At 43.0% G+C, this 27,753-nt stretch overlaps 1 protein-coding gene across 3 annotated transcripts in view; it reads right to left on the reverse strand.

Annotated features, from left to right (window-relative positions):
• CLUAP1 (clusterin associated protein 1) overlaps window positions 1-21,232 on the reverse strand; it is a 43,197-nt gene extending 21,965 nt beyond the window's left edge. For all 3 annotated transcript variants that reach the window (XM_082671194.1, XM_082671193.1, XM_082671192.1), the window contains exons 1-7: window positions 21,111-21,232; window positions 18,626-18,737; window positions 17,650-17,734; window positions 14,943-15,122; window positions 11,921-12,016; window positions 9,670-9,753; window positions 5,800-5,933 (exon numbers count right to left, since the gene is read on the reverse strand). In XM_082671194.1, the coding sequence (XP_082527320.1) occupies window positions 5,800-5,933; window positions 9,670-9,753; window positions 11,921-12,016; window positions 14,943-15,122; window positions 17,650-17,734; window positions 18,626-18,737; window positions 21,111-21,132 (713 nt within the window). In that variant the 5' untranslated portion in view covers window positions 21,133-21,232. The remainder of the gene's footprint in view (window positions 1-5,799; window positions 5,934-9,669; window positions 9,754-11,920; window positions 12,017-14,942; window positions 15,123-17,649; window positions 17,735-18,625; window positions 18,738-21,110) is intronic.
• Window positions 21,233-27,753: the final 6,521 nt, after the last annotated feature.

Raw genomic sequence — 27,753 nt, forward strand, 5'->3', positions numbered from 1 at the left:
CAGCCTAAGAGACCTCTGCGACAACATTAAACACAACAACATTTGCATTATAGGGGTCCCAGAAAGAGAAGAGAGAGAGAAAGGACCAGAGGAAATATTTAAAGAGATTATAGTCGAAAACTTCCTTAACATGGGAAAGGAAATAGCCATCCAAGTCCAGGAAGCACAGTGAGTCCCAAACAGGACAAACCTAAGGAGAAACACGCTGAGACACACAGTAATCAAATTGGCAAAAATTAAAGACAAAGAAAAATTATTGAAAGCAGCAAGGGAAAAAAGACAAATAACATACAAGGGAACTCCCATAAGGTTAACAGCTGATTTCTCAGCAGAAACTCTACAAGCCAGAAGGGAGTGGCATGACATATTTAAAGTGATGAAAGGGAAGAACCTACAACCAAGATTACTCTACCCGGCAAGGATCTCATTCAGATTCGATGGAGAAATCAAAAGCTTTACAGACAACCAAAAGCTAAGAGAATTCAGCACCACCAAACCAGCTCTACAACAAACGCTAAAGAAACTTCTCTAAGTGGGAAACACAAGAGAAGAAGAGGACCTACTAAAACAAACGCAAAACAACTAAGAAAATGGCCATAGGAACATACATATCAATAATTACCTTAAAAGTGAATGGATTAAACGCTCCAACCAAAAGACACAGGCTTGCTGAATGGATACAAAAACAAGACCCGCATATAAGCTGTCTACAAGAGACCCACTTCAGACCTAGGGACACATACACATTGAAAGTGAGGGGATGAAAAAGATATTCTATGCAAATGGATATCAAAAGAAAGCTGGAGTAGCAATACTCATATCAGATAAAATAGACTTTAAAATAAAGAATGTTACAAGAGACTAGGAAGGACACTACATAATGATCAAGGGATCAATCCAAGAAGAAGATATAACAATTATAAATATATATGCACCCAACATAGGAGCACCTCAATACATAAGGCAACTGCTAACAGCTATAAAAGACGAAATTAACAGTACCACAATTATAGTGGGGGACTTTAACACTTCACACCAATGGACAGATCATCCAAAATGAAAATACATAAGGAAACAGAAGCTTTAAATGACACAATAGACCAAACAGATTTAATTGATATTTATAGGACATTCCATCCAAAAACAGCAGATTACACTTTCTTCTCAAGTGCGCACGGAACATCCTCCAGGATAGATCACATCTTGGGTCACAGATCAAACCTCAGTAAATTTAAGAAAACTAAAATAATATCAAGCATCTTTTCTGACCACAACGCTCTGAGATTAGAAATGAATTACAGGGGGCTTCCCTGGTGGCACAGTGGTTGAGTCTGCCTGCCAATGCAGGGGACACGGGTTCGAGCCCTGGTCTGGGAAGATCCCACATGCCGTGGAGCAACTGGGTCCATGAGCCACAACTACTGAGACTGCACATCTGGAGCGTGTGCTCCACAACAAGAGAGGCCGCGATAGTGAGAGGCCCAAGCAGCACGATGAAGAGTGGCCCCCGCTTGCCACGACTAGAGAAAGACCTCGCACAGAAACGAAGACCCAACATAGCCAAAAATAAATTATTAAAAAAAAAAAAAACCTTAGAACAGCTATTAAAAAAAAAATGAACTACAGGGAAGAAAACGTAAAAAACGCAAACACATGGAGGTTAAACAATACATTACTAAATAACCAAGAGATCACGGAAGAAATCAAAGAGGAAATCCAAAAATACCTAGAGACAAAGGACAATGAAAACACGACAATTCAAAACCTATGGGATGCAGCATAAGCAGTTCTAAGAGGGAAGTTTATAGCTATACACCTTACCTCAAGAAACAGCAAACATCTCAAATAAACAATCTATCCTTACACCTAAAGGAACTAGAGAAAGAAGAACAAACAAAACCCAAAGTTAGCAGAAGGAAAGAAATCATAAAGATCAGAGCAGAAATAAATGAAATAGAAACAAAGAAAACAATAGCAAAGATCAATAAAACTAAAAGCTGGTCCTTTGAGACGATAAACAAAATTGATAAATGATTAGCCAGACTCATCAAGAAAAACAGGGAGAGGACTCAAATCAATAAAATTAGATATGAAAAAGGAGAAGTTACAACAGACACCACAGAAATACAAAGCATCCTAAGAGACTACTACAAGCAACTATACATCAATAAAATGGACAACCTGGAAGAAATGGACAAATTCTTAGAAAGGTATAACTTTCCAAGACCGAACCAGGAAGAAATAGAAAATATGAACAGACCAATCACAAGTAACGAAATTGAAACTGTGATTAAAAATCTTCCAACAAACAAAAGTCCAGGACCAGATGGCTTCACAGGTGAATTCTATCAAACATTTAGAGACGAGCTAACACCCATCTTTCTCAAACTCTTCCAAAAAATTGCAGAGGAAGAAACACTCCCAAACTCATTCTATGAGGCCACCATCACCCTGATACCAAAACCAGACAAAGATACTACGAAAAGAGAAAATTACAGACCAATATCACTCATGAATATAGATGCAAAAATCCTCAACAAAATACTAGCAAGCAGAATCCAAGAACACACTGAAAGGATCATACACTGTGGTCAAGTGGGATTTATCCCAGGGATGCAAGGATTCTTCAATATATGCAAATCAATCAATGCGATACACCATATTAACAAACTGAAGAAGAAAAACCATATGATCATCTCAATAGATGCAGAAAAAGCTTTTGACAAAATTCAACACCCATTTATGATAAAAACTCTCCAGAAAGTGGGCATAGAGGGAACCTACCTCAACATAATAAAGGCCATATACAACAAACCCACAGCAAACATCATTTCAATAGTGAAAACTGAAAGCAATTCCTCTAAGATCAGGAACAAGAAGACAAGGATGTCCACTCTCACCACTATTATTCAACATAGTTTTGGAAGTCCTAGCCACGGCAATCAGAGAAGAAAAAGAAATAAAAGGAATACAAATTGGAAAAGAGGAAGTAAAACTGTCACTGTTTCCAGATGACATGATACTATACATAGAGAATCCTAAAGATGCTACCAGAAAACTACTGGAGCTAATCAATGAATTTGGTAAAGTTGCAGGATACAAAATTAATACACAGAAATCTTTTGCATTCCTATACATTAATGATGAAAAATCTGAAAGAGAAATTAAGGAAACACTCCCATTTACCACTGCAACAAAAAGAATAAAATACCTAGGAATAAACCTACCTAGGGAGACGAAACACCTGTATGCAGAAAACTGTAAGACACTGATGAAAGAAATTAAAGATGATACCAACAGATGGAGAGATATACCATGTTCTTGGATTGGAAAAATCAATATTGTGAAAATGACTATACTACCCAAAGCAATCTACAGATTCAATGCAATCCCTATCAAATTACCAATGGCATTTTTTTTTAACAGAACTAGAACAAAATACCTTAAAATTTGTATGGAGACACAAAAGACCCCGAATAGCCAAGGCAGTCTTGAGGGAAAAAAACGGAGCTGGAGGAATCAGACGCCCTGACTTCAGACTATACTACAAAGCTACAGTAATCGAGACAATATGGTACTGGCACAAAAACAGAAATATAGATCAATGGAACTGGACAGAAAGCCCAGAGATAAACCCACACACCTATGGTCAACTAATCTATGACAAAGGAGGCAAGGAAATAAAATGGAGAAAACACAGTCTCTTCAATAAGTGGTGCTGGGAAAACTGGACAGCTACATGTAAAAGAATGAAATTAGAACACTCCCTAACACCATACACAAAAATAAACTCAAAAAGGATTAGAGACCTAAATGTAAGACCAGAGACTATAAAACTCTTAGAGGAAAACATAGGAAGAACACTCTTTGACATAAATCACGGCAAGATCTTTTTTGATCCACCTCCTAGAGTAATGGAAATAAAAACAAAAATAAACAAATGGGACCTAATGAAACTTAAAAGCTTTTCCACAGCAAAGTAAACCATAAACAAGACGAAAAGACAACCCTCAATATGGAAGAAAATATTTGCAAATGAATCAACAGACAAAGGATTAATCTCCAAAATATATAAACAGCTCATGCAGCTCAATATTAAAGAAACAAATAACACAATCCAAAAATGGGCAGAAGACCTAAATAGACATTTCTCCAAAGAAGACATACAGATGGCCAAGAAGCACATGAAAAGTTACTCAACATCACTAATTATTAGAGAAATGCAAATCAAAACTACAATGAGGTATCACCTCACACCAGTTAGAATGGGCATCAACAGAAAATCTACAAAGAAATGCTGGAGAGGGTGTGGAGAAAAGGGAGCCCTCTTGCACTGTTGGTGGGAATGTAAATTGATACAGCCACTATGTAGAACAGTACGGAGGTTCCTTAAAAAACTAAAAATAGAATTACCATATGATCCAGCACTCCCACTACTGGGCATATTCCCAGAGAAACCATAATTCAAAAAGACACATGCACCCCAATGTTCATTGCAGCACTATTTACAATAGCCAGGTCATGGAAGCAACCTAAATGCCCATCAAGAGATGAATGGATAAAGAAGTTGTGGTACATATAGACAATGGAATTCAGCCATAAAAAGGAACAAAATTCAGTCATTTGTTGAGATGTGGATGGATCTAGAGATTGTCATACAGAGTGAAGTAAGTCAGAAAGAGAAAAACAAATATCGTATATTAACGCATGTACGTGGAATCTAGGAAAATGGTACAGATGAACCGGTTTGCAGGGCAGAAGTTGAGACACATGTAGAGGACAAACGTATGGACACCAAGGGGTTAAAGCCGCGGGGGGGTGGGTATGGTGGTGTGATGAATTGGGCGATTGGGATTGACATGTATACACTGATGTGTATAAAACTGATGACTAATCAAACCTGCTGTATAAAAAAAATAAAAATAAATTAAAAAAACAAAAGATCTGAGGCTTAACAAAAATGAATTTATGCTTGAAAGGCAGAAGTTTTTAATGAGATAAATCTATCTGGTGGCCCTGATCCAGAGGCAGAAGGGATGTGGGCTTGCCCTTGGCAAAGAGGAAGCCTTGATGCTCCCTCGGTTACTGTCTGCTGCCCCCAGGTGCTGCCTTCCTGCAGATCTCAGGACAGGAGCCAGAGTGTGGGCCAGGCACGTGTCCCCAGAAAGCAAGACACATTCAGAGCGAATACAGCAGCTGGAGAAAGAAGGAGTAAAGAGAGAAAAATAACGGGAGAATGAAAACGGAGGAAGGGCAACACAGAAACAAAGCAAAGGAAGGAGGGTACAAAGTGAGAGAAAAAGGGAGGGCACAAGAAAGAGGTGCGGTGGGGGCAAGTGTGGGCTCCAAGAAAATGTGAGGCACACACTTGAAAGGGAAAGTCAGAGGAAGGATGAATTACCAGTGAGGAATTAGAAACTGTAAAATCTACTCAAACCAAGAAATGGGAGTATGTTTCTGTTTCCACCTAATTTATGGCAAGTCACAGATCTGAGGAGCCAGGCCTTGTATAACTTTCGCCATCTGGATTTACTTACTTTGACTTGTGTTCCAAGAAGCTATAAAAGCTAGAAGGGAGGTTCAACAACTAAGCAGTTTTCCAGACATATTGAAAGCAGTAAAGAGAATGAGTTTAGCAGTGTGCCTGTTAAAAACACACGTACATTCTGCAGCAGAGACATCTTTATGCTGGGCTTTTCCCACTGCTTGAAAGGTTAATACCACTGACGATATATTCCCTCAGTCTGCTTTAACTTGCAGAGACAGCGTTCTACTCACACTTCAGGTGTTCATATCTACCTGACACTCTGCAGAGTCTGGAGTCGCTTCCGATTTCTTTCCAGCTCTAATTTCCTCTTGTCAATTTTGGCTTCTAGGTTAGCTTCATCAGAGGCCACATTATTGAGCAGGTCTTTCGTCTTCTGAACCTGCACCTACATTTAACAGGAAATGAAGGAGACAAATGTGCCAATAAGGACCACGACCTGACTCTTGGAAGAGCAGGACTTCTCAACCTCTCAAGCCCAGCAACACCTCACTAAACATAATCAACGGGAAGCAAACAGAGCAAACCCTCCCCCAAGCAATCACTCGTTTAACCAACTATTTCCAGGAGGAACATCACATAGGCCTAGAAAGAATCATCTACTTTTTTTTTTCCATGAGAAGGTGTTTCCAAAGAGGGACCCAAAACCTCCTGCCACCTCACTTGTTTAGATGGTTACACCTCACTCTGAAGGGTTGGTTTGCCTTCATTTACATAGTTCAGGCTACCCCCCAGCTACAAATAACTGACTTACAGAATACATGCACACACAAACTTTATCTTAGCTTTACTTAGAAGGAACAAAAAGAAATGCCGCCTGGTCCCAGCTCTAATGCGCTGCCTGCTGGGACTGAGAGAAGGTTCCTCTCCCCTTCCCAGGCAGCTGAACCGCAGACTGAACTAAACAGAGAAACCACTCCATTAGGAGAAAGTGGCTCCCTGGGTGGCTCCGGTGTGACCCAGCCTTGGGGAGGGAGCCTGGGCAGCAGTGTGGCACAGGCCCCTGAGCAAGAGGGCAGCGTGAAGGGAAAGAGATCTCTGGCGAAAACCACAGGCCTCCCCATCCTCCCTCCCATAAGAGCAAGTTCATCTGAGGCAGGGCTAGTCTGAGTAAATGCACTGTCTTCACACTCGTGTTGTCTGGTAAGCGGGCCAGGTCAAGGCCTGTGGCTCAGAGCTGCAATCTGCTGCCCTAGGAATGACATCTGCAACTCAACCAGCCAAGTGTAGAACTGCTCTCCGCGCCCCCAGGCTGGGACTATCCAACTCTGCTGTTAAGTTCCAGATGGCCAAGGTGGGGTCCTCCCCTCCAGGACTTTACACGTGTATAGCCCCATGAAGGTTTACTGTTTACCTGCAGGCCTCTGAAACACTATGCGGTCCACAAAGAAATCAGCTAAGGAGCCCAGACACGCTCCACGACTCTCAGAGACAGTGCATATTTGGAAGCAATCAGTTTTATCAGCACTTTATGGCTTAATTTTTTTTGTTTAAGTACACTAACCATTTCGAAGATGCTTTCATGAAGATTAATCATATCACTAACCACTGATTTGCTGCAAGTACTTTAAAAACCACAGCAGAGATGTGAGTTCACTCTCAGAGGAAGACACGGTGGGGCTCCTTTCTGAACAGACAACTCAGGTTGATGGCAACTATTTCTCTGAATCAAAGTCAGATTAAAACCTAGTGAATCTATCTGACCTCAAAAATAAAGAATTTTTAAAAAGGTTCTGTTCCTCAAAAAAGACAAATGTAATAAACACAAAAAATTTTCTCTAGCTTTCTGAAATAAATGGCCTATATTTCATAACCCCTTTTAAGTATCCATGTTGTTGTTTCGCTTTTGTTTTTAGAATTATCAAATATCATGTATATTTTCCAGCAACGAAAAGATATCTTAAGAGGTGTTCACCAAGAAATGAACTGTGCCCTCATTTGGTTGTTCCATTTTTAATACTGACTTAGTGCTAAAGGCACATTCATGTCATGCTAACCTGATTCAGCCAGAACACTGACAAGCACACAAGTATTATCATTAGTTTTTTTTTTTAATTTAGAAACAATCAGGAACTTACAAACAGCTGAAGTATAATACAAAACATTTTTTCCTAACCTAGGTGAGAATGAGCTGCTGACCTGATGCTCCATCACTTCTAAATATTTTAATGTGTATTTCCTGCAAATAAGGCCTTTCTCCTAAATAACCACAACACAATCATCAAGACAGGAAATGAACTCTTGACGCACCACCCCCCACCCAACCCTCAGACCCACTGTCCCCATGAAGTTCTTAACAGCAGATGGGAGTGACCCCTGGCATTCAGTCATCAGGTCTCCTTAGCCTCCTTCAGTCTGGAATGGCTCCTCAACCTCTCCTGGATGTTCATGACAGGAACATGAACTTTTCACTGTTGAAGAGTAGGGGCCAGGGAATTTACAGAATGCCCCTCAATTTGCCTTTGTCTGATTAGCTTCAGATTACACACCCCTAGCAGGAATAGCACAGATATCACTGAACCCTGCATCCCATCAGGTGGGCATAATTCTGGTTTGCTCCATCACTGGTGATATTCCTTTGACCACTGGATTAAGAGGGTGTCTGTCAGGCTTCTCCTATGACATTACTCTTTTCCTCTCTGTAATTAATAAGTATTTTGTAGGGAGCTACTTTGAAACTACGTGAAAAACCTGCTCTTCATCAGTTTTCAATGTATTCATTTATCAGTGAGAACTCAAGATCTCCCATTTCATTCAATGGTCTATAATCCATTACTATAATTCATTCATTTTGATGCTTATCCTGTCCCTGGTGTGGCCAGGGGAAGCTGGCTTCTGTGTCCTTCTGACACTCTTTGAGCACTTCCTTGCTTTCTGGCACAAGAAGATCTTGTACTTTCTTATCCTAGCTTTGGAATCAGCCATCTCTCCTGAAGAGCCCTGCTTCATTTTAGTGGAGAATGGCATTTAGAAGCCAAGATCTGGGTGCTAGGTATGCTCAGAGCTAAGGAGTGTATGAATGTGTATGTGGGTGTGCATGTGTATGTACATAAATATACTACATACATATGCTACACGTACATATACACAACAAAATTTATTCCTATATCTATCTACATATTGAAATGCATGCATTTAGCCAACACCTCCTATTTCAGGGTTCAATCTAATTTTCTCCCTTTTCATATCTGTAACTCCATTCTCCAACAGTGAGAAACTTGGCTTCCATTATCTTTAATATATTTACTTATTTGATCAACCTGCCTGTATGTAACCATCTCCCATCTCAGCTACCCTGCACGTCTCACCCTGCTGAGGCTCCGACTCTCTGTGCTGGGCTGCGCAGGGAGTATTACTGTTTTATGATAAGAGTACTATAAAAACCAATCTTAGAGTTTTGTACAACTCACAGCAAATTCTTGTTTTATAACTATTCTTAATTTATGTAAGGCCCCCCTGTCTGTGTCTACTGAATAAAATGAATCTCTAATAATGACTGAATACCTACTATGTGCCACGCACTGTCATAATGAATGCTCACAAGGACCCTATGTGGTGGGCATTGCCATTCCTCCCATTTTATAGATGCGGAAAGTGAGGCACAAAGAAGTTAAGTAACTTGCCTAAAATCACACAGAGGGATTCAAACCCAAGTAGTCTGAGTCCCCCTCACCTTCTGCTTTCCAAATGAATGATATAGGTGAGATAAGCAAATAACAACTGATCATGGGTAAGTAGTAAAGGATGATGATCATTCTATTTATACAGTGCTGTTTAAAGTTAAGAAAATCTGGAAATCATTTAAACGCCCAGCAGTGAGGAACTGGTTAAATCAAGTATGAAGAGTCCATAAAGTATTTACTAAAATTACTGCAGAATTTAAGAGAATTATTAAATTAATAAAACTGGCAAAATTTTAGCAACAGGAGAAATTGTTCATATTTGTAATGAGGGGAAAATAACAGTAAGTCACCAACTATTCTAGAATGTGCTCTAAATTTTTCACCTCCCCACTAACCTGTCCCTTCTTTGTTATGAAGTCTGGCTTGTTCTGTCCTGTAGAGCCAGGAACTATTTTCCAGTCCCAGGCATAAAAACATTAAATAAAAGCGAAGTAATCTTACCAAAATATCTTTTATTGCAATTCTCATCACTTTTTCAGTCTCATTTATTTCCAGAGGTCTGGCAATTGCTTCTGTTCTCAGTTCCTATTGGAAACAATGAAGCGAAATTATTTTTTCAGAAGACGAATTCTCAAGACCAATTCCCCTGTCTAGATACGGCTTATGGACTGGTTCTCAAAAGCTTCATTACTGTGTGGGTCTCTGATGCAAAAGCACTCCCGCCATCACCTCCTCCAAGTGTCTTCTGTAATCCTCTGGCCAGCCTGGCCTCTCTCCAGTGCTCAAGGTCCCCTTCTCCAGCCACAGGCCCCCTGTACCCTAACACCATAGGAACCTGAACTCACCATCCAGAATCTTTTCTCCAAAATTTGCTTCTTTTACTTGCATTCCATTCAGGTGACCCCAAACCAAGTGCAGCTCAACTTGCTGTCTGAACCCACTGCCAGCCTGTACAATCTTCTTTGTGATCACATCCCTCTAAGTTGCCCATTACTGACAACTGTAACTAATGAGAAGAATCAGCTCGGCCCTGCCCCAGCACTAACCACTAACCATCAAGGGAGGCATCTGTGCCTATCATATCAGTATTGGAAATTTCCGAAACATGGGACTTCATTGCAGATGCAGTTATGGGGTTCCTGGAGCACTTTATCAAATCCTGTCTTGTGCTTCCTTTATTCCACAGTGTACATTACCTCCCCCACAGTGGAAAACTACTGAGGGCAGGGACCGTGACTTACTCAAGGACACAGAGCACAGTGCCTTCCTTGCCTGTGGTTGGTGCTGGTCCTCAATGAATATTTTGTTGAGTGTATGAAAAACATATATTGGATAGGGGATCTTCCTCAGATCATGACTGTACACAGAATATGAGAAGTCCTACATTCAGGGTCCCTTGGCTTCCATGGCAACAGTTCGGCCTCTGATTGCTCCATCAATTCATTACAGGACAGTACTAAAAGAGTCCCCAGGGAAATCCTGGTGAGCCTCACAATGAAGCCAGGGCTCTGCTGGCAAATAGCAAGTGACCAGCTCCTGTCTCTGGGACTGTGAGGAACACGTGTAGACATGTGCACTATAAACAGAAAACATGGAAAGCCGGGAGCTGCCTCACTGCTTATCTAAATTAGCTGTCAGACATTATGTCAGGTTTGTTCTGCCAACTACACTTCACCAGGTGGCAATATATCAAGAGCAGGGATGGTGAGCTAGCACCAAGTCCCCCGCTTCCAATCTGTTCCTAGGGCAGAAATGAAAAATGCCATTACACTGTAGCAGCAATGCCAGAACACAGGCAAGGCAGTGAGAGAGCAGTCATGGATGATACACCTGATGGGAATGGAATGAACTAAGTGCATTTAATTCAAAAACATTAGATATGAGCATGTATGCTTCAAATGCCATAAATCCTCCCAGGTAAGAATTAAACAGCACTCCATTTCTTCTCCAGCCAGTAGGTCCAAAACTCTGCTGCTCGTTGGAATCACCTGGAGATCTTTAAAAATCTGGCTCTCACCCCCAAACATTTTGATCCACTGGTATGGGGGATGACCTGGATGCTGGATGATTTAAAAAGCTCTATAGGAGCTCCAAGGGTGTTTTACGAACCCACTCTTCAACAGCTCCTTAAACACAGTGGACAGATCACCCTCCTTGACTGGCATGGGCTAGAATAAGGACTGCAAATAAGTTTCAACTGTAACATCAACTTCAAATGATTGGTAGTGACTACCTAGATTAATGACTGGTTCCCAAACTCTGCTGTACGTTAGAACCACCCAGGAGACTTAAAACTCCCAGTGCCCAAGTCACATTTCATACCAATGACATCAGCATGGAAGCCAGACATCAGTAGTTTGTAAAGATCCCCAGGTGATTCCACTGGGCCACAAGATTTGGGAACCACAGGCTCAGAAGAGCATTTTGTTGGGAAGAATGCCAAGGCTGAGTGTACCGGGAGAAAGCATCATGATCAATAAAGTCTGCCACGGGCACAAGGAGGAAAGTTTCAGCAACAGGCACATATTTGCCATTCCTGAACTAGATGTCAAAGGTATTAGAAACAGACCAGAGCCCACCAGAAGCACAAACAGCAGCAAACACCACACGTATATTACTTTCCCCCACAGTAGCTCATTTAATCAGGTACCGTTTAATGAAATCAAAAGAACAGAGAAAAACAGAATTGGAAAAGAAATCTTGGAAATCTGCTTAGCTAAGGAGGTAACTGAGTTATCTGAACACTGCTTACCCTCAACTCCACCTCCTTGCCCAGCAAGTCGTACAGAGATGCTCCCTTGGAAGTGATTTCAGAAGCAAGCTGCCTGGCTGCTTTCAAATCTGCAATCTGGAAGGAAAATATCAAAAACAGAAACTTCAGTGACAGGTTTTTATTAGGCATTCAGAAAGAATCAATCTGTTCATATAGGTTCCCACCTCCAGTCAGGATACTTGACTTACTTGACTATAGAACACATTTTCCACAAGACACATATTTACATCCTGGAGAAGAGAGTTCCCAAAACATCAGTTTAGGAAACACTGATCTAAGTACAAATTAGACCAATTCCAGGCCACCTGAAAAACCCAAATGTCAGGTCAAATGTACTCTGCAACAAGGAGCTGTGGGGGTTGTGAACGTTGACACGCTTCCTATAATAAGGGACCCTGGCAGTGGTGGGGTGAGCAAAGGAGGGGCAACCTGAGGGACACATGCCTACCGCAGAACCCTGATGCCCTATGTTTAACCCTCCCTGTCCCCTCATTCTCTGCCTTCAGGCTGCACTTCACTGGGCTGCTGTGAGCTCAAATGAGCTCACCGGCATGAAGGCCTTACAAGCTCCCACAAGGCACTGTTGTGAAGATGATGATGATCTGGCCCTGGGCACAGCTTCTTTCTTAGGATCTACACGTCACACACTCTTCCATGAATACACTAAACTTCCAAAGAGCCCAAACATTTCCCAGCTCAGCTCCCTCTCCCTCTCCCCAAAACAACGAATTCCCACCCTCTTTCATTTTCAAACCACTGACAACTCTCACTCTTCGTTCACAGCTGGTGACTTCCTTCCCATTTCCTCAGTCCTCAGGACTCCTCTCGAATAGCTGCTTCCTCACCAGCAGCGAGTTCCCAGCTTCCTCTCTGGGAGTCCTCTCATCCGCCCCACTTCTCAGCACTGAAGTTCAGCAGAGTCCAGCCGCACACCACCCCCAACCCCGGACCTCCCTTCCACACACACTCCCCGCAAGCTTTCAGCTCTGATACCAAGATTAAAGCCATGAGCTGAGGTTTGACATCTCCACTTGGACACCTCGTGGACGTCACAAACATAACATGTCCTAAACCAAACTCATCTTTCCTGCCAGATCTGCTCCTTCCAAACTCTTCTCCACTTCAGTAGACGGCAACTTTGTCCTTGCAGGAACTCACACCCAAAACTTTAGAGCCATGATATCTAATATCGTGCCCACTAGTCACGTGTGGCCATTTTCAATGTTAAACCATTCAAAATTTAATAAAACTTAAAACTCAGTTCCTTGGTTATGCTGGCAACACGTGGCTAGCGACTACCATATCACATGGCAGAGACACAGAACACATCCACCAGCCCGGAAGCGCTACCAGAGAGCTGCTTCAGGACCTTCCTTGTGCTGTCTGCTTTCTTCCAACCTACACCCAATCCATAAGACCTACCTTCAAAATATGCTCTAACCTCTGACCACTTCCTCCCAGTGAGGATCTGGCTCCTGTGTATGGGTTTTCAGGCCTGACGACAGGCAATCCTGGAGGCTTTACCTGGCAGGCCTCCTGGGGAAAGCTGTGCTCGAACACCAGTGCCCTGCAGTCTCTGAAGAGAGTTGCAGTCAAGGAACCAGGCCCTCTGGCCAGTCATGTTCTCATAAAGACCTGCATTCCTAGGTCTCTTTATCTGAGGCCTTGGGTCCAGGTCCTCTTCAGTGCCTCTGCTGAGGCTTCCTTATTGGGGAAGGTGGGGCAAACACCTTCTCCCACACCTCAGGGGGCATTAAAACTGCCAAAGCAGTCTTATGAAACAGGGAGTTGACACTTCCTCTGGCTTTAGTCCCTTGCTTATACCACTGCAGTTAGTGATTAAAGACACAGCTTTCATGTTTGGCTTGTTGCTTTAATCGAGTCCTCCGACGCCTGGCAGCTCACTCTCTCCCCAAGCTCAGCTGAGCACCTGACGGCCACTCTGCTCAAAGGCGCTGTCACCTCCTGCTTTCTAACAGGTCTCTGGGCTTCCACCTTTTTTCCCCCTTCAGTCCGACTCAATCCAGCAGCCAGAGTGATCCTTTTAATATGAAGTTTCAAATTATGTACTTCTTTGTTCAAAACTCAACGATTTTCCAGCTCAGAGTCAAAGTCTTGACAGTGGCTTTCCAGGGACCACAGGCCTGAGGCTGCCTCCCCTCCCAGCTCTCATCACATGGCCCCCTTGTGTTTCTTCAAACACACACAGCACACCTTTCCACTGAATGGTTTGCTCCTTCCCTCCTTCAGATCTCTGCTGAAACCGTCACCCAATCCCTGAGGCTGTCCTAGCCCTCTATTTAAGACACCTCCCCCGGCACCCCAGCCCCTTCCCTACTTTACTATCCTCCACACATGCAGCCCATCTGACCTGTCACTCCTTCTGCTTTGCGGTTTACAGTCTGGCTCCCCCAACTGAGCCGCGGGAACAGAGGATTCCTGTCCTTGTTGTTCACGCCTGTATCCCCAGTGCTTGAAGAGTGCCTGGCAGATAGCAGCAGGCTTTCAATAAAAAGTTGAATTTAGGGCTTCCCTGGTGGCGCAGTGGTTAAGAATCCGCCTGCCAATGCAGGGGACACGGGTTCAAGCCCCGGTCTGGGAAGATCCCACATGCCGCGGAGCGGCTAAGCCCATGAGCCACAACTACTGAGCCTGCGCGTCTGGAGCCTGTGCTCCGCAACGGGAGAGGCCGTGACAGTGAGAGGCCCGCGCACCGCGATGAAGAGTGGTCCCCGCTCGCTGCAACTGGAGAAAGCCCTCGCACAGAAACGAAGACCCAACACAGCCAAAAATAAATAAATAAATTTATAAAAAAAAAAAAAAAAAAAAAGTTGAATTTATTGTCCCTTCTGCTTTGATCCAAATGCTGATGAGCACAAAACTAACAAATGGCCCTCAGTCAAGGAGTAAGGAAAGAAGTGATGCTGTATTGATATAGCCCATTTCAGTGTTTGAGAAATAAACATTCCATCCCTCACTACAAGCCTTGCATTGTCCTTACCTTTGAGCCAAGGTCAAACTTGAATTTGCTGATATCTTCCTCTCCTATTTTAGAGTCTTCCATACCTTTGGTCTTCATAGCATTATAAAGGACAGAGGTGATCTTCAATAGTTCTTTCACTGCATACCCGTCTGCTTGATAAAGCTTCTTAGTATTGAGTTTTATATGTGCCTTAGTGGCCTATTTTCAGATAAAAAAAAAAAGTTTAAGACCCATTCCACGTAAAATCTAAACCAAATTCCATGTAGGTCATTTGAAAATGTCACTGCCAACAATAGGGATATAACCAAATCATTTTAAGAATCAAACTTTCAAGTTACTCATATATTGCAAGTGGGTATGTTGACTGATACAATCTTGATGGACAGCAATTTGGTAAATGACAACAAAATTAATTACAAATGCATATGTCCTTTGGCCCAGCAATTCCAATCCTAAGAACTTATGCTAGGGATATACATATTCACAAACAAAATGATGTGTATAGGTTATTTGTTACAGCATTGCTTCTAAGAACAAAAGTTACCAACAACCTAAATGCCTACCTGTATAAATTACATAAGTTATGGTATAAACTTGCAAGCAATACTACTCAGGTGTAAGAGAGGATAAAGAAACTCTATGTGTATTTGAAAAGTTCTCCAAAATGTACTGTTATATGAAGACAAGATTCTAAACGGTGGTGTGCAGTATGCCACCATTTGTGTAAGAGGAAGGAAAAGGAATATACAGTCTATTTGCTTAATTATGCCTAAAGAAACTCTGAAAGATATTAAGAATAGTGATCACTGGGAATGGAACTGGGCTGATGGCAAACAGAATAAAAGTCATTTTACTCTATATTGTTTCATGATTTAAAAAAATTTTTGAACCATAAAATATATTACCTATTCAAAAATAAGTAAATAAAATTCTTTTTTAAAATCTGCATGCTATTTAATTTCCATTAGAAAAATATTATCTATATAAAATTTTGGTCCAGTTTCTTCTCCTTTAGCTCTACTAGGTTTGAATATTTAAATACTTTAATTTTACTCAAGTAAAAGCAGGATCATATATCTGACATGAAAAATAAATATTTCACATCATTAAACTAATCGGGTTTAATTAGGTGTGCTCTTTATTATTTCTCAGGAATAGTAACTCATCTTTCCTGTATGTTACTTCCCTTTACTTTTATTTATCTGAGTAACTATGTAATGCATGTCTCTTTTCCCACGTCCAGTAATACGAGTGTTATGTAAGCGTAATTTGTAATGTCAATAACTAGATTCATCATTAATCTTCAATTTATGTTCAATTCCCCTTATTATATAGTATTTCCATAATAATTTCAGATATTTCAGTCAACCTTACACTTTGCAACAAAGATTGTAAAAATTAAGATGTTAATTTTAAAACATTTTTAAAATTCCAGACTAAATAATCCTGGGCCCACTTAAAGTGATGCTGTCACAAGATGTCCTGGAACAGCTACTGCTTCAATTTCAACATGGCCTCCTTTGGGCAAAGCAGCAACCTGGTAAGCAGCTCTCACAGGAAAACTACTCTGGAAATATTGCCTGTAGATGTCATTGACAGTATGTCAGGCAGCAAAACAGTTTTTTTTTTTTTTTTTTTAACATCTTTATTCGGGTATAATTGCTTTACAATGGTGTGTTAGTTTCTGCTTTATAACAAAGTGAATCAGTCATACATAAACATATGTTCCCATATGTCTTCCCTCTTGCGTCTGCCTCCCTCCCACCCTCCCTATCCCACCCCTCCAGGCTGTCACAAAGCACCGAGCCAATATCCCTGTGCCATGCGGCTGCTTCCCACTAGCTATCTACCTTACTACGTTTGTTAGTGTGTATATGCCCATGACTCTCTCTCGCCCTGTCACAGCTCACCCTTCCCCCTCCCCATAACCTCAAGTCCGTTCTCTAGGAAAACAGTTGTTTTTATCACATTCGTGAACTCACAGCCTACTGCTTTCAGAATTTCACCCATGTTTGTAAGAGCCTGTTTAGACTCTTCTGCCACCCCTCCTGGCACAAGCTGTCCATTTGCAGGGTCCATGCCTAGCTGTCCTGAAACGTAAATGGTCCTGCCAACTAACACAGCCTGACTGTAGGGACCAATGGCCGCTGGGGCATGGGACTCTAAATTTCTTAACAAATAATAAATTAAAAACAAAAAACCCAGAAAACTTTGTTGGTAAAATGGCTCCACAGAAGTCTGGTAATGGAGTGTGTTTAGAAATCTGGAACTTCCCTGGTGGCCCAGTGGTTAAGAATCCACCCGCCAATGCAGGGGACATGGGTTTGATCCCTGGTCCGGGAAGATCCCACATGCCACGGAGCAACTAAGCCCATGTACCACAACTACTGAGCCTGCACCCTAGAGCCCACAAGCCACAACTACTGAGCCCGTGTGCCACAACTACTGAAGCCTGCGCACCTAGAGCCTGTGTTCCGCAACAAGAGAAGCTACAGCGATGAGAAGCCTGCGCACTGCAACAAACAGTAGCCCCCGCTCGCCACAACTAGAGAAAGCCTGCGCAGCAACAAAGACCCAACGCAGCCAAAGATAAAAGTAATTAATTTTTTAAAAAATAGAAGGAAAAAGTACTTTTAAAAAAGAAATCTGAAAGCAGCTCTAACTAGGCTTCATCTCCTTCTAATGTATTTAATTTTACAACTCCATCAAAAAACTGCGAACCAACCATGAACTGGGCAATTGCCTTAATGAAGAAAACTCGGTCTTGTTCAGTCTCAACATCAGAAGGGATGTCAGTCTGAGGTTCATACCTATTGCAGAGAGAGAGAGAGAGAAGACACAAGGTAATTAAGTATAAAGTTCACAAAAGAGAAGGTAAAGCAACTGAGAGGACAGTGGATCTGTAACAGGAAGCTCTGAGTCCCCAGCTAAGGCAGTAAGAGTAAGAAAGGCTTCAGAAGCAACACAAAATACCAAACATTCAAGAGAACAAATCTTCACCTAAAAATAGGTTTAACAAATTTCAAAAATCAAATTCGGGGCTCAGCTTACAAAATTAAATCTATCTCAGACTGCAAAGTTCCATTAAAATAATCAGAACTATTACTCTGGCTGCCTGCCCTTGACCCAGTGGAGTTCCTTTCTTCGAGTAACTGATGACACACCGGGGTCAACAGACGGCAGCCCTTGGCCTCTTCCTGAACAGCCCGCAAACTAAAAAGGGTTTGTTACATTTTTCAAAGGTTATAAAAAAAATAAGGAAGAATACATGACAGAGATCTTATGTAGCTTGCAATGCCTGAAATATTGACTATCTCCTTAGCAAAAAAGTTTGCCAACCCTGAATCATATTAGATTTTTCACACAAAATGAAATCTAAATTATTTCCAAGCCAGGTACTCAGCAGAATGTGTGAGGAGGTCCTGTCACTCCCTGATGAAGGTGAGGGGATGAAGAAGAATGTGGACCAGCACCCCTGTGTCGGCTTCCTACTGAGAAACATTCTCCTTTTACCGCTGCCTGGTACACTCCCTTCTCCCACAGCATTCTTTAAACTCAACTGATTTTTAACAGGTTACAACCAAGTCTGTCAAATTTTACTGAACTTTTCCTTTTGCTACACAAAAGCATCCTGTTTCTAGGTAGCTAATGAATAAGAACTCATATACATTCTTAAGACCTCAGTAAAGTGCAGTTCTAACCTTTTCACAAGCCAGAGAAGCACTTCAGATACAAGTCCAAAATTTGGCGTGCGGAAATTTTCCATAGAAATATGTCGAGGGTATCCCAAGGCTCTCATCATCTCTGTAAAGTCTGTCCAAGGTAAAACACAATGTAGTCAGTTCCTCGTCAAACAGCAACGACTTATGAATGCAGACACTTTGCTTTCTCTTCTTACTCCCAACCTACTGACACTTTTATGGACTATTTATCAACTAAGAAGGAAAGAAAAAAAGAGATAAAAGTTAAAATACCTAATCTGCTTCCTGAAAAACATGTATTTAAATTCAATGGGAGAAGAGGAAACTGTACATTGAAATGGGGTTTAGGGATTGGCTGTGAATTTAATTTCTCTCTTGGATACCTCATTTATCTCTTGGATATCTTTCTCTTTACCACTCAAAATGAGAATTACCTGGTCACGGTTTAAATGTTAACTGTGGGTTTTTTTTGGGGGGGTGTGATGGTGGTAGGGTGAAGTTTTGTGTGTTATTTCTGTGTTTTTTGTGTTATTTCTGAGTTGACTTTTTTTTCCCACTGGGCATATAGGACCTTAATAACACAAAATTTAAACATTAGTTGCATTGTATTTAGAGAAATCTTCAAGAAAATGATTGAACTATTGAGCAGTATTTAGATGTATTATGAGACAGACTAAGAAACAGTAATACTAATACATGTTGATACCAGATGCTGCAGTCACTAAGCTTTAAGCAAGACTTGGAAATAAAACATCTTTTTAGTTCCCACGATGTGCTAAGACCTGTATTCAGTGTGCTTCTGGCTAAATAATGTCTGTCTTCACTCTTCTTGAAGGTGGATATTCAAGATGTCCCAATGACATTCACAAATAAGCTACTTGGGCCTTGGAGATTAGTCTGGATTTCACAAGACAACAGAAGAGAAAGCATAAGCAGAGGAAAGAGAAGCAGAGGGCCTCTGTTGCTGTTTTGGGGGATATTTAAATAGAGCAATGGAAAATAAAGCGGCAGCCTTCCCATCATACAGTAAGCCCTAAACACTTCTTGCCGCTAAGTAGCAGTGCAGTTCTGTTAATTCTACAGTATTACTGTTAAAATGGAGACAATCTGAATAAGAATCTTACCATGAATTGCATAATGTACAGCATTCATTTAAGGTCAAAATGCTCAGAAATCCCCTTCTTGTACACTTTAACCAACACAACTCCATTCAACATCCCCTAGCACAAGGCTGGCCTCCCTCAACTATGAGGAAGGAGAAACTTGTCTCTACAACACAAGGTCACCAAGAACCTCCAACTCCCAGAGGGCACAGATTCACACAATAGTGCTAATAGGCATCAATTAGGCCTCAATATATAGGCCATCAATATATAGGCCTCTTCCTATATATTTCCATTATAGAAAAAAGAGCAATTCACAACTGAAAGGAGTAATCTTTAATGGGGAAATTTCAGGCACCAGCAATTGTTAGAAAATTGGCCTTAAAGAGGCCCCTCAGATCACACCAAATCGGCAATCACCTGCTACACCTATGCAGGTGGAGCCAGTTGGCTGAACTGCTTCAGATTCAGAAAATGAAAGCGTATAAAAGGCAAGAGATTCCTTCACACAGTCCTACCTTTTGATCCTCGTTTCCACCCAGTTCTAGCTGTGTGACCTAAAGCAAACTACTTTACCTCTCTGCCTCAAAGTATTTCATCCAGAAACTTATACAAACCACCTTACTGTTACAGTGAGGACTAAAATAAGATATTGAATGTAAAATGTTTGGTTTGTAACAGGTGTCCCCCAAAGTAGTAGTAACTAATTCTCTTTTCCCCATTCTTCCATTACCCCACCCTCCTAGCAAAGGCACTTGGATTCCCTTCTCCTCACCAACCCCTTTAGAAAAGATGCAAGCTTTGGAGGTTAGACACTCTGATTTCACACTTCAGCGCCAGCTCTTACCACCTGTGTCCCCTGACCTGACCTCTCTCTGCCCAGTTCCTCATCTCTAAACACAGGTGCACAGTTGTTCAGAGAAGTGAATGAAACGATGAACACACATAAGACAGTAACTACCTGGCAGATCATAAAAACTCGAAAAAACGGAAGCCTCAATTATTATTCACCAGCCCCCTCCTCGGTTGTTGTTCGTTTCCCGGAGCTCTAAGCTAACCCAACTCAAAAACGGTCTCTGCGTTTTCCAATACAGTAGCGAACAGACCCATAAGTCAATTAAAGTTAAATAAAATTAAAGCTTCGGTTCCTCAGCCGCACTAGCCGCATACACATACACAACCTCCCATCATCGCAGAAAGGGCTGAGACAGGGCTGGGGCGCTCAGCCTGGGGGGCGGCGGGCCAGGGGCGCCCCCGAGCCGCAGAGGCCCGGGAGGGGGCTCCAGCGCGAGAGCCTCAGCGGGGCTCAGACAGGCAACCCGGCGGGCCGGAGCCCCGAGTCTCGGGAGGACCGCAGGTCACAGGGGTCAGGGTTGCCTTACTGCGGAGGTCCCGGAAAGACATTGCGCCCTGGTCCTCAGGATCCCGGAGTCTCCGCCGCTTGCCCCGCAGCACTCATGGGTTTCTATGGCAATGCACGGAGCCCTCTACGGCGCGCAGCCGGGGCCAAACAGGACTGGAGGCGAAACGGCCGGGCTGTGTGCGCATGCTCCATGCGCACCAGAGAAAGGGCAGCCGGCAGGTGACGTCCCGTGACGCTGAGGGAGGGGGCGTGGGGTCCCGCCCCGCCTGGCGGCCGGGCCCACTTTACAGTTTGCAGACGTTTGGCACTGGCTGACATGTCCTGAGGACCTACTAAGTGCCTGACGCTGTGCGAGGCACCCTACGTACTACTTCTCATTTCCTCCTAAACTCCTCTAGAAAGAATGTACATAATATCACGAAGCCGGGTCTCCAGCCTGTGTCCTGTGCCCAGCACACTTCTCTCTGGCATGTGTAAAATGGCTGGCCGCGCCCGCGTCCGAAACCCGCAAGAAGCGCCTGCAGCGTGAAGCAGTTGAGGCCACAGATTGCGAGTCGCAGGCAGGCGTTGACCGCGGGGCGGCGAGAGCAGGCCCGACAGCCATCTGCGCGTGCGCAGCCGTCTCGCTCTTCACAACAGGCCGGAAACTGACCCAGGTGTTCGCGCGCCGGCGGTTGTCCTGGCAACCGTGAACTCTGGCAGCTGGAGCTGTAGTTGCTCCTGGTGGAGGGAGGGGGCGGCTCCGGGGTGAGGACCGCGCCCAACATGTGGCCAGATGAGCTGTGATCTAACTTGGGAGTCTTCTCTACTGGGCTGCCACGGTTGGGGATAGGTGACAGCAAGGGCTGGGGAGGCGAAGTGAGCTGAGCCCAGAAGGGTAGGCGAAGACGAGGGACTACACCCGCGGGACGCCCTCCGCCCCTGCATTGGTTTTGGCGAAGTAACAGACACATAAAGGCACAGGACCTCAAAGAGAGTCCCGAAATAGACCCATATATACATGGTCATTAGAACAAAGATGGTAAAGCCCTTTAGTGGAGAAAGAATAATCTTTCAGCAAATGGTTTTGGAACAGTTGGAAATGCAAGTAAATGAACCTCCACCCTTGCCTAAGAGTAAAACCTAAAAACTATTGGGTTAGCCAAAAAGTTCGTTAATATCGCACATAAAAACCGGAATGAACTTTTTGGCCAACCGAATATAACTTTTCCAGAAGAAAACTTATGGGGAAAACTTTCTGACTGGGTTAAACAAGAGTTCTTAGATATACCAAAAGTATCATCCTCTTAAAAAATGTTTTTTGATAAATTGCACCTCATCAAAATTTAAAACTGCTCTTCAATACACTAAGAACATGAAAAGATAATCCAGAGTCTAGAAAAATAAATTCACAAAACACATCTGATAAAAAGCCTTCTATCCAAAATACATAACACTCTCAAAACTCAGTAAAAAAACCCATCCAGTTAGAAAGTAGAAAAAGGAACTTCCCTGGTGGTCCAGTGGTTAAGACTCCAAGCTTCCACTGCAGGCAGTATGGGTTCCATTCCTGGTTCAGGAACTAAGATCCTGCATGCCACACGGCCCAGTCAAAAATTGTTTCAAAAAAATTAAAGACAAGAAAGTAGACAAAAAACTTAAAACAGATACTTCACAAGGGAAGATGTGGCAAATGTCAACAAAAAAAATTAATCAATAGTCAATCTAAGAAATGCATAGTTTATTCGGGCCAGCCTGAGGATTATAATCAGGGAGACAGTCTTTCAGAAAGCTCTGAGGATGTTCCAAAGAGGAAAGGGGGAGGCTAGTATGTAGTGATTTTGACTAAGGGGTAGGTGCAGTCAAGCATACATCTTGGTAGAAGGTTACTGCTATTCACGAGGAGCAGATATCTTAGTTAATGGTTGTAGTGCTTTTCTTTTCTTTTTTTTTTTTTTTTTTTTTGCGGTACGCGGGCCTCTCACTGTTGTGGCCTCTCCCGTTGTGGAGCACAGGCTCCGCACGCACAGGCTCAGCGGCCATGGCTCACGGGCCCAGCCACTCCGCGGCATGTGGGATCTTCCCAGACCGGGGCACGAACCCGTGTCCCCTGCATCGGCAGGCGGACTCTCAACCACTGCGCCACCAGGGAAGCCCTGTAGTGCTTTTCTAAGTATGGGAAGATGCAAGAAACTGAGTTCATAAAATTTTCTCCCGAAAATATCTGAGAGCTAGTTCTGCCAGTTTTCCCAGAGCACAAAATGCCTCATCCTGATACTGGCCCTGAATTTCTTTCAGGGTGTGTTGTAAATCAGTGACTGTAGTGACTAATGACTCAATTCTTGTAGAATTGGATGGTGAGCAACATTCTTTGTTTTACAATCTCCTCCTTTTCCATCTTAATTTCTACCACGGTTTAGGAAGCATTTCATGACCAGTTTGTCCCACGGCTCTAGGAATGCTCATACCCAGGTCAAGCAAGGATTTCATTGATAGGCCACGCAATGTGCTATCACTGGACTGTTAACAGTAGCCAAAAGCCTCTGGACCACGTTGCCTGTCTTTCTAGTCTTTTATGGTCCAGGAAATGCTTCTCTCTTACTGCTTCTTCCCGTATCTAGAGTTACACTATTAATATCATCAATCTTGGAACTTCCCTAGTGGTCCGGTGGTTGGGACTCTGCGCTTTCACCGCCAAGGGCCTGGATTCAGTCCCTGGTCAGGGAACTAAGATCCTGCAAGCCACGTGGTGTGGCCAAAAAAAGAAAAAAATCTTCAATGTTATAGAACTGTATATTTGATCAATTGTTTCAAGTAGCCTAGTCATTTTCATCAGAGGCTCAGTCACATATTCAGTAATACAAGAAACTATAATCTTGCAAAATAGACAGAATACAAGTAACATTAATAAGGTCCTAAGTAGGTATTTAAGCTAAGAACTTCCATTAGGTGTGGCCCAGTATCTCCCCAGATCATCTGACCCAGTGTGTTCTGCACCAATCGCTATCTTTAAGGGAAATGTTATATTGGCATTGCACACAAAGTTCACCAAAGATATCTGCATCATGACCCCTTACAAGATTGAGAAAGGAATGTTTTCTAAGGAGTTATATAACTGGCATCAAAAGAAGAAAAATTGAGCTTTATGGCTGAGCAGGTATTTCTGCTGCTGGGGAGGTCTGGTTAATGCATAATATAGATACACAATGCACACTACAGGGGAGAGAGGAGGCCCAAATGGGCAGAAAAAAATTTATGTTTAAATCTTCTTGTCTTGCCTTAAAATATGAATTTTATTTCATTACAAATAGTAAGGAAAAGATGCTCAAGATTATTAGTCATTAGAGAAATGCATATTAAACCACAAGATATCACTACACAATTATTAGAATAGCTAAAACAACAAAAAACCACAAAAACCCTGACAGTGCCAAGGACTTGAAAGGATGTGGAGCAAATTGGGCTTTCATACACTATTGGTGAGAATATGAAACGGTACATCCACTTTGAAAAAACAGTTGGTAGTTTCTTAATAAAGTTAAACATATACAACGTACAGCTCAGCAGTCTCTCTCCCAGGTATCTGCCCAAGAGAAATAAAAACTTATGTTCACATAAAACTTATAAATAAATGTTGAGAGCAGCTTTATAATTGCCCCAAACTGGAAACCACTCAAGTGCCCCTCAACTTATCAATGGATAAACACATTGTGGTACATTCACACAATGGATTGCCACTCAGCAATTTTAAAAAAGCAAAGAGCTAAAATACGCAAGGACAATGATGAATCTCCAATGTCTTATGCTAACTGGAAGAAGCCAGACTCAAAAGGCTTCGTACAAGGACTTGAGGACACAGTGGGAGGAGGGGAAGCTAGAACAAAGTGAGAGAGTAGCACTGACATATATACACTACCAAATGTAAAACGGATGGCTAGTGGGAAGCTGCTGCATGCCACAGCGAGATCAGCTTGATGCTTTGTGACGACCTAGAGGAGTGGGATAGGGAGGGTGGGAGGGAGGCTCAAGAGGGAGGGGATAAGGCGATATATGTATACATTCACTTTGTTGTACAGCAGAAACCAACACAACATTGTAAAGCAATTACACTCCAATAAAGATATTTAAAAAGGGCTTCCCTGGTGGTGCACTGGTTAAGAATCCGCCTGCCAATGCAGGGGACATGGGTTCTAGCCCTGGTCCGGGAAGATTCCATATGCCGCGGAGCACTTAAGCCCGTGCGCCACAGCTACTGAGCCTGCGCTCTAGAGACCGCAAGCCACAACTACTGAAGCCCGCGTGCCCAGAGCCCATGCTCCGCAAGAAGAGAAGTCACCGCAATGAGAAGCCCGCACACCGCAACGAAGAGTAGCCCCCACTCGCCGCAACTAGAGAAAGCCTGCACGCAGCAACGAAGACCCAACGCAGCCAAAAATGATAAATAAAATAAATTTATTTTGAAAAAAGGCTTCATACTGTACGATTCCATTTATGTGACAATCAGAATGAGATGAAAATATAGAAACATAAATCAGTGATTGCCAGGAAGAGTTGGGTGCAAAATAATTTTGGGGGTGATGAAACTGTTCTATATCTTGATTGTGGTGGTAATTACATGACAGTAGTCGTTTGTCAAAACTCATAGATCTGTGCACTAAAAAGGGTTAATTTTACCACATCTAAAATTGTATCTCTTGGGAATTCCCTGGGGGTCCAGTGGTTAGGACTGGGCGCTTTCACTGCCCTGTCGAACCTGGGGCCCAGGTTCTATCCCTAGTCGGGGAACTAAGATCCCACAAGACGCGTGGCATGGCGAATAGAATAGAATAAAATAAAATATTATATCACTAAGCATGACTAAAAACAAAAAAGCTTAAAAAAAAAAACTATCCAATGGCTTCCCATCACTGTTCAAAGAAAACTCAGCCCTCTGAGCTGTGCCTGCTGTGCCTCCTCTGCTCCCTTCCCTCCATCTCCCCTCCCTGGCTTCCTGTTGAACACGCCCACCTTCTTCCTGCTTTCTGGCCTTTGCACAAGTAGTTCACTCTGTCCGGAGTGCTCTTCCCAAGTTCTTCAGGTCTTTGTGAAGAGGCCTCTTGGACCATCTGCACCAAAGCAGACCCTTCCCAGCCCCCTCCCTGTCATATCACCTTCTTTTATTTTCTTCGTAGTATGACCTGGAAACATCTCGCTTGCTTCTCTTCTGTGTCTCTGATCTGGACATGTATGCACTGTGGAAACAGATACCTTCTCTGTCCTACTCAACTCTCTCCCCAAGTCTACAATAGTATCTTGCACTACACAGGCTCTCAGAACATACATGTTGAGACTGAATGAGTGAGTCGGAGTACAATGCCTCACCCCAGTGAAGTGAAAGGTCTTTCAGGAAAGGCCACGTCCCCTGCCCTCCTCCCATGCTCTGTGCTGGCTGTGATGCCCAGTTCAGAGCTGACACAACAGGCTGCCTGAAGTCCACCAGATCTGGTGTAAGTTAGGGCAAACTGGTGTGCACAGGGCACCTAGTGCAGTCTCTAAAGCAGTCAGCTTTGTGACTTGGGAAGTTACTCAACCGCTGGGGGACTTAGATTCTTCAATGTCACAGTGGAGGTTGTGATGCCTGACACACACAGTGGAGGCTGTGATGGGCAGACAGCACTTGACAACCACTGTAGCTGGCAGGGCATGGAGGGAGCACCGAGCTTCCTCCCTCGGTTTTTACATTTTTTAACAGCTTTTTAACATAAGATAAAATGCACATATTTAAAGTTTGCAATTTAATAAGCTTTGACAAGTGTATACACACAAGAAACCATCCCCACAATCAAGATAGAGAACACATCTGCCACCTGTTTTCCTGTGTCCCACCCCTTTGTAATGTCTACCTCCTGCCACTCCCTCTACCCCAGGCAACCATTCCTCTGCTTTCTGTCACCGTACACAGGTGTATTTCTCGGGTTTTATATAAATGGGATCACACAACATATTCTCCTTTTTGTCTGGCATCTTTTACTTGGCATAATTATTTTGAGACTCATCCAGGTTGTAGCCTGTATCGGTAATTCATCCCTTTTTACTGCTGAGTTGTATATCCATTGTATGGATACACCACAGTTTATTTACACATCACCTGTTCTGGGCATTTCCAGTTTGGGGCTAGTACAAATAAAGCTGGTATGAACATTCATGTAGAAATCCTTATAAAGACACATATGCTTTCTTTTCTCTTGAATAAATACCTATGAATGACACAGAGTCATAAGGCAAGTGAATGTTTAACTTTTTTTCTTTTTCAATAATTTTTTTTTTTTTTTTTTTTTTTGCTGTACACGGGGCTCTCGCTGTTGTGGCCTCTCCCATTGCGGAGCACAGGCTCCGGACGCGCAGGCTCAGCGGCCATGGCTCACGGGCCCAGCCGCTCCGCAGCATGTGGGATCCTCCTGGACCAGGGCACGAACCCGTGTCCCCTGCATCGGCAGGCGGACTCTCAACCACTGCGCCACCAGGGAAGCCCTTCGATAATTTTTTAAAAAAATAAATTAATTTTATTTATTTTTGGCTGCGTTGGGTCTTCGTTGAGGCATGCGGGTTTTCTCTAGTTGCGGCGAGTAGGGGCTACTCTTTGTTGTGGTGCGCGGGCTTCTCATTGCAGTGGCTTCTCTTGTTGTGGAGGACAGGCCGTAGGC

Source organism: Grampus griseus (assembly GCF_964374135.1).
Source record: "Grampus griseus genome assembly, chromosome: 14".
NCBI lineage: Eukaryota > Metazoa > Chordata > Mammalia > Artiodactyla > Delphinidae > Grampus > Grampus griseus.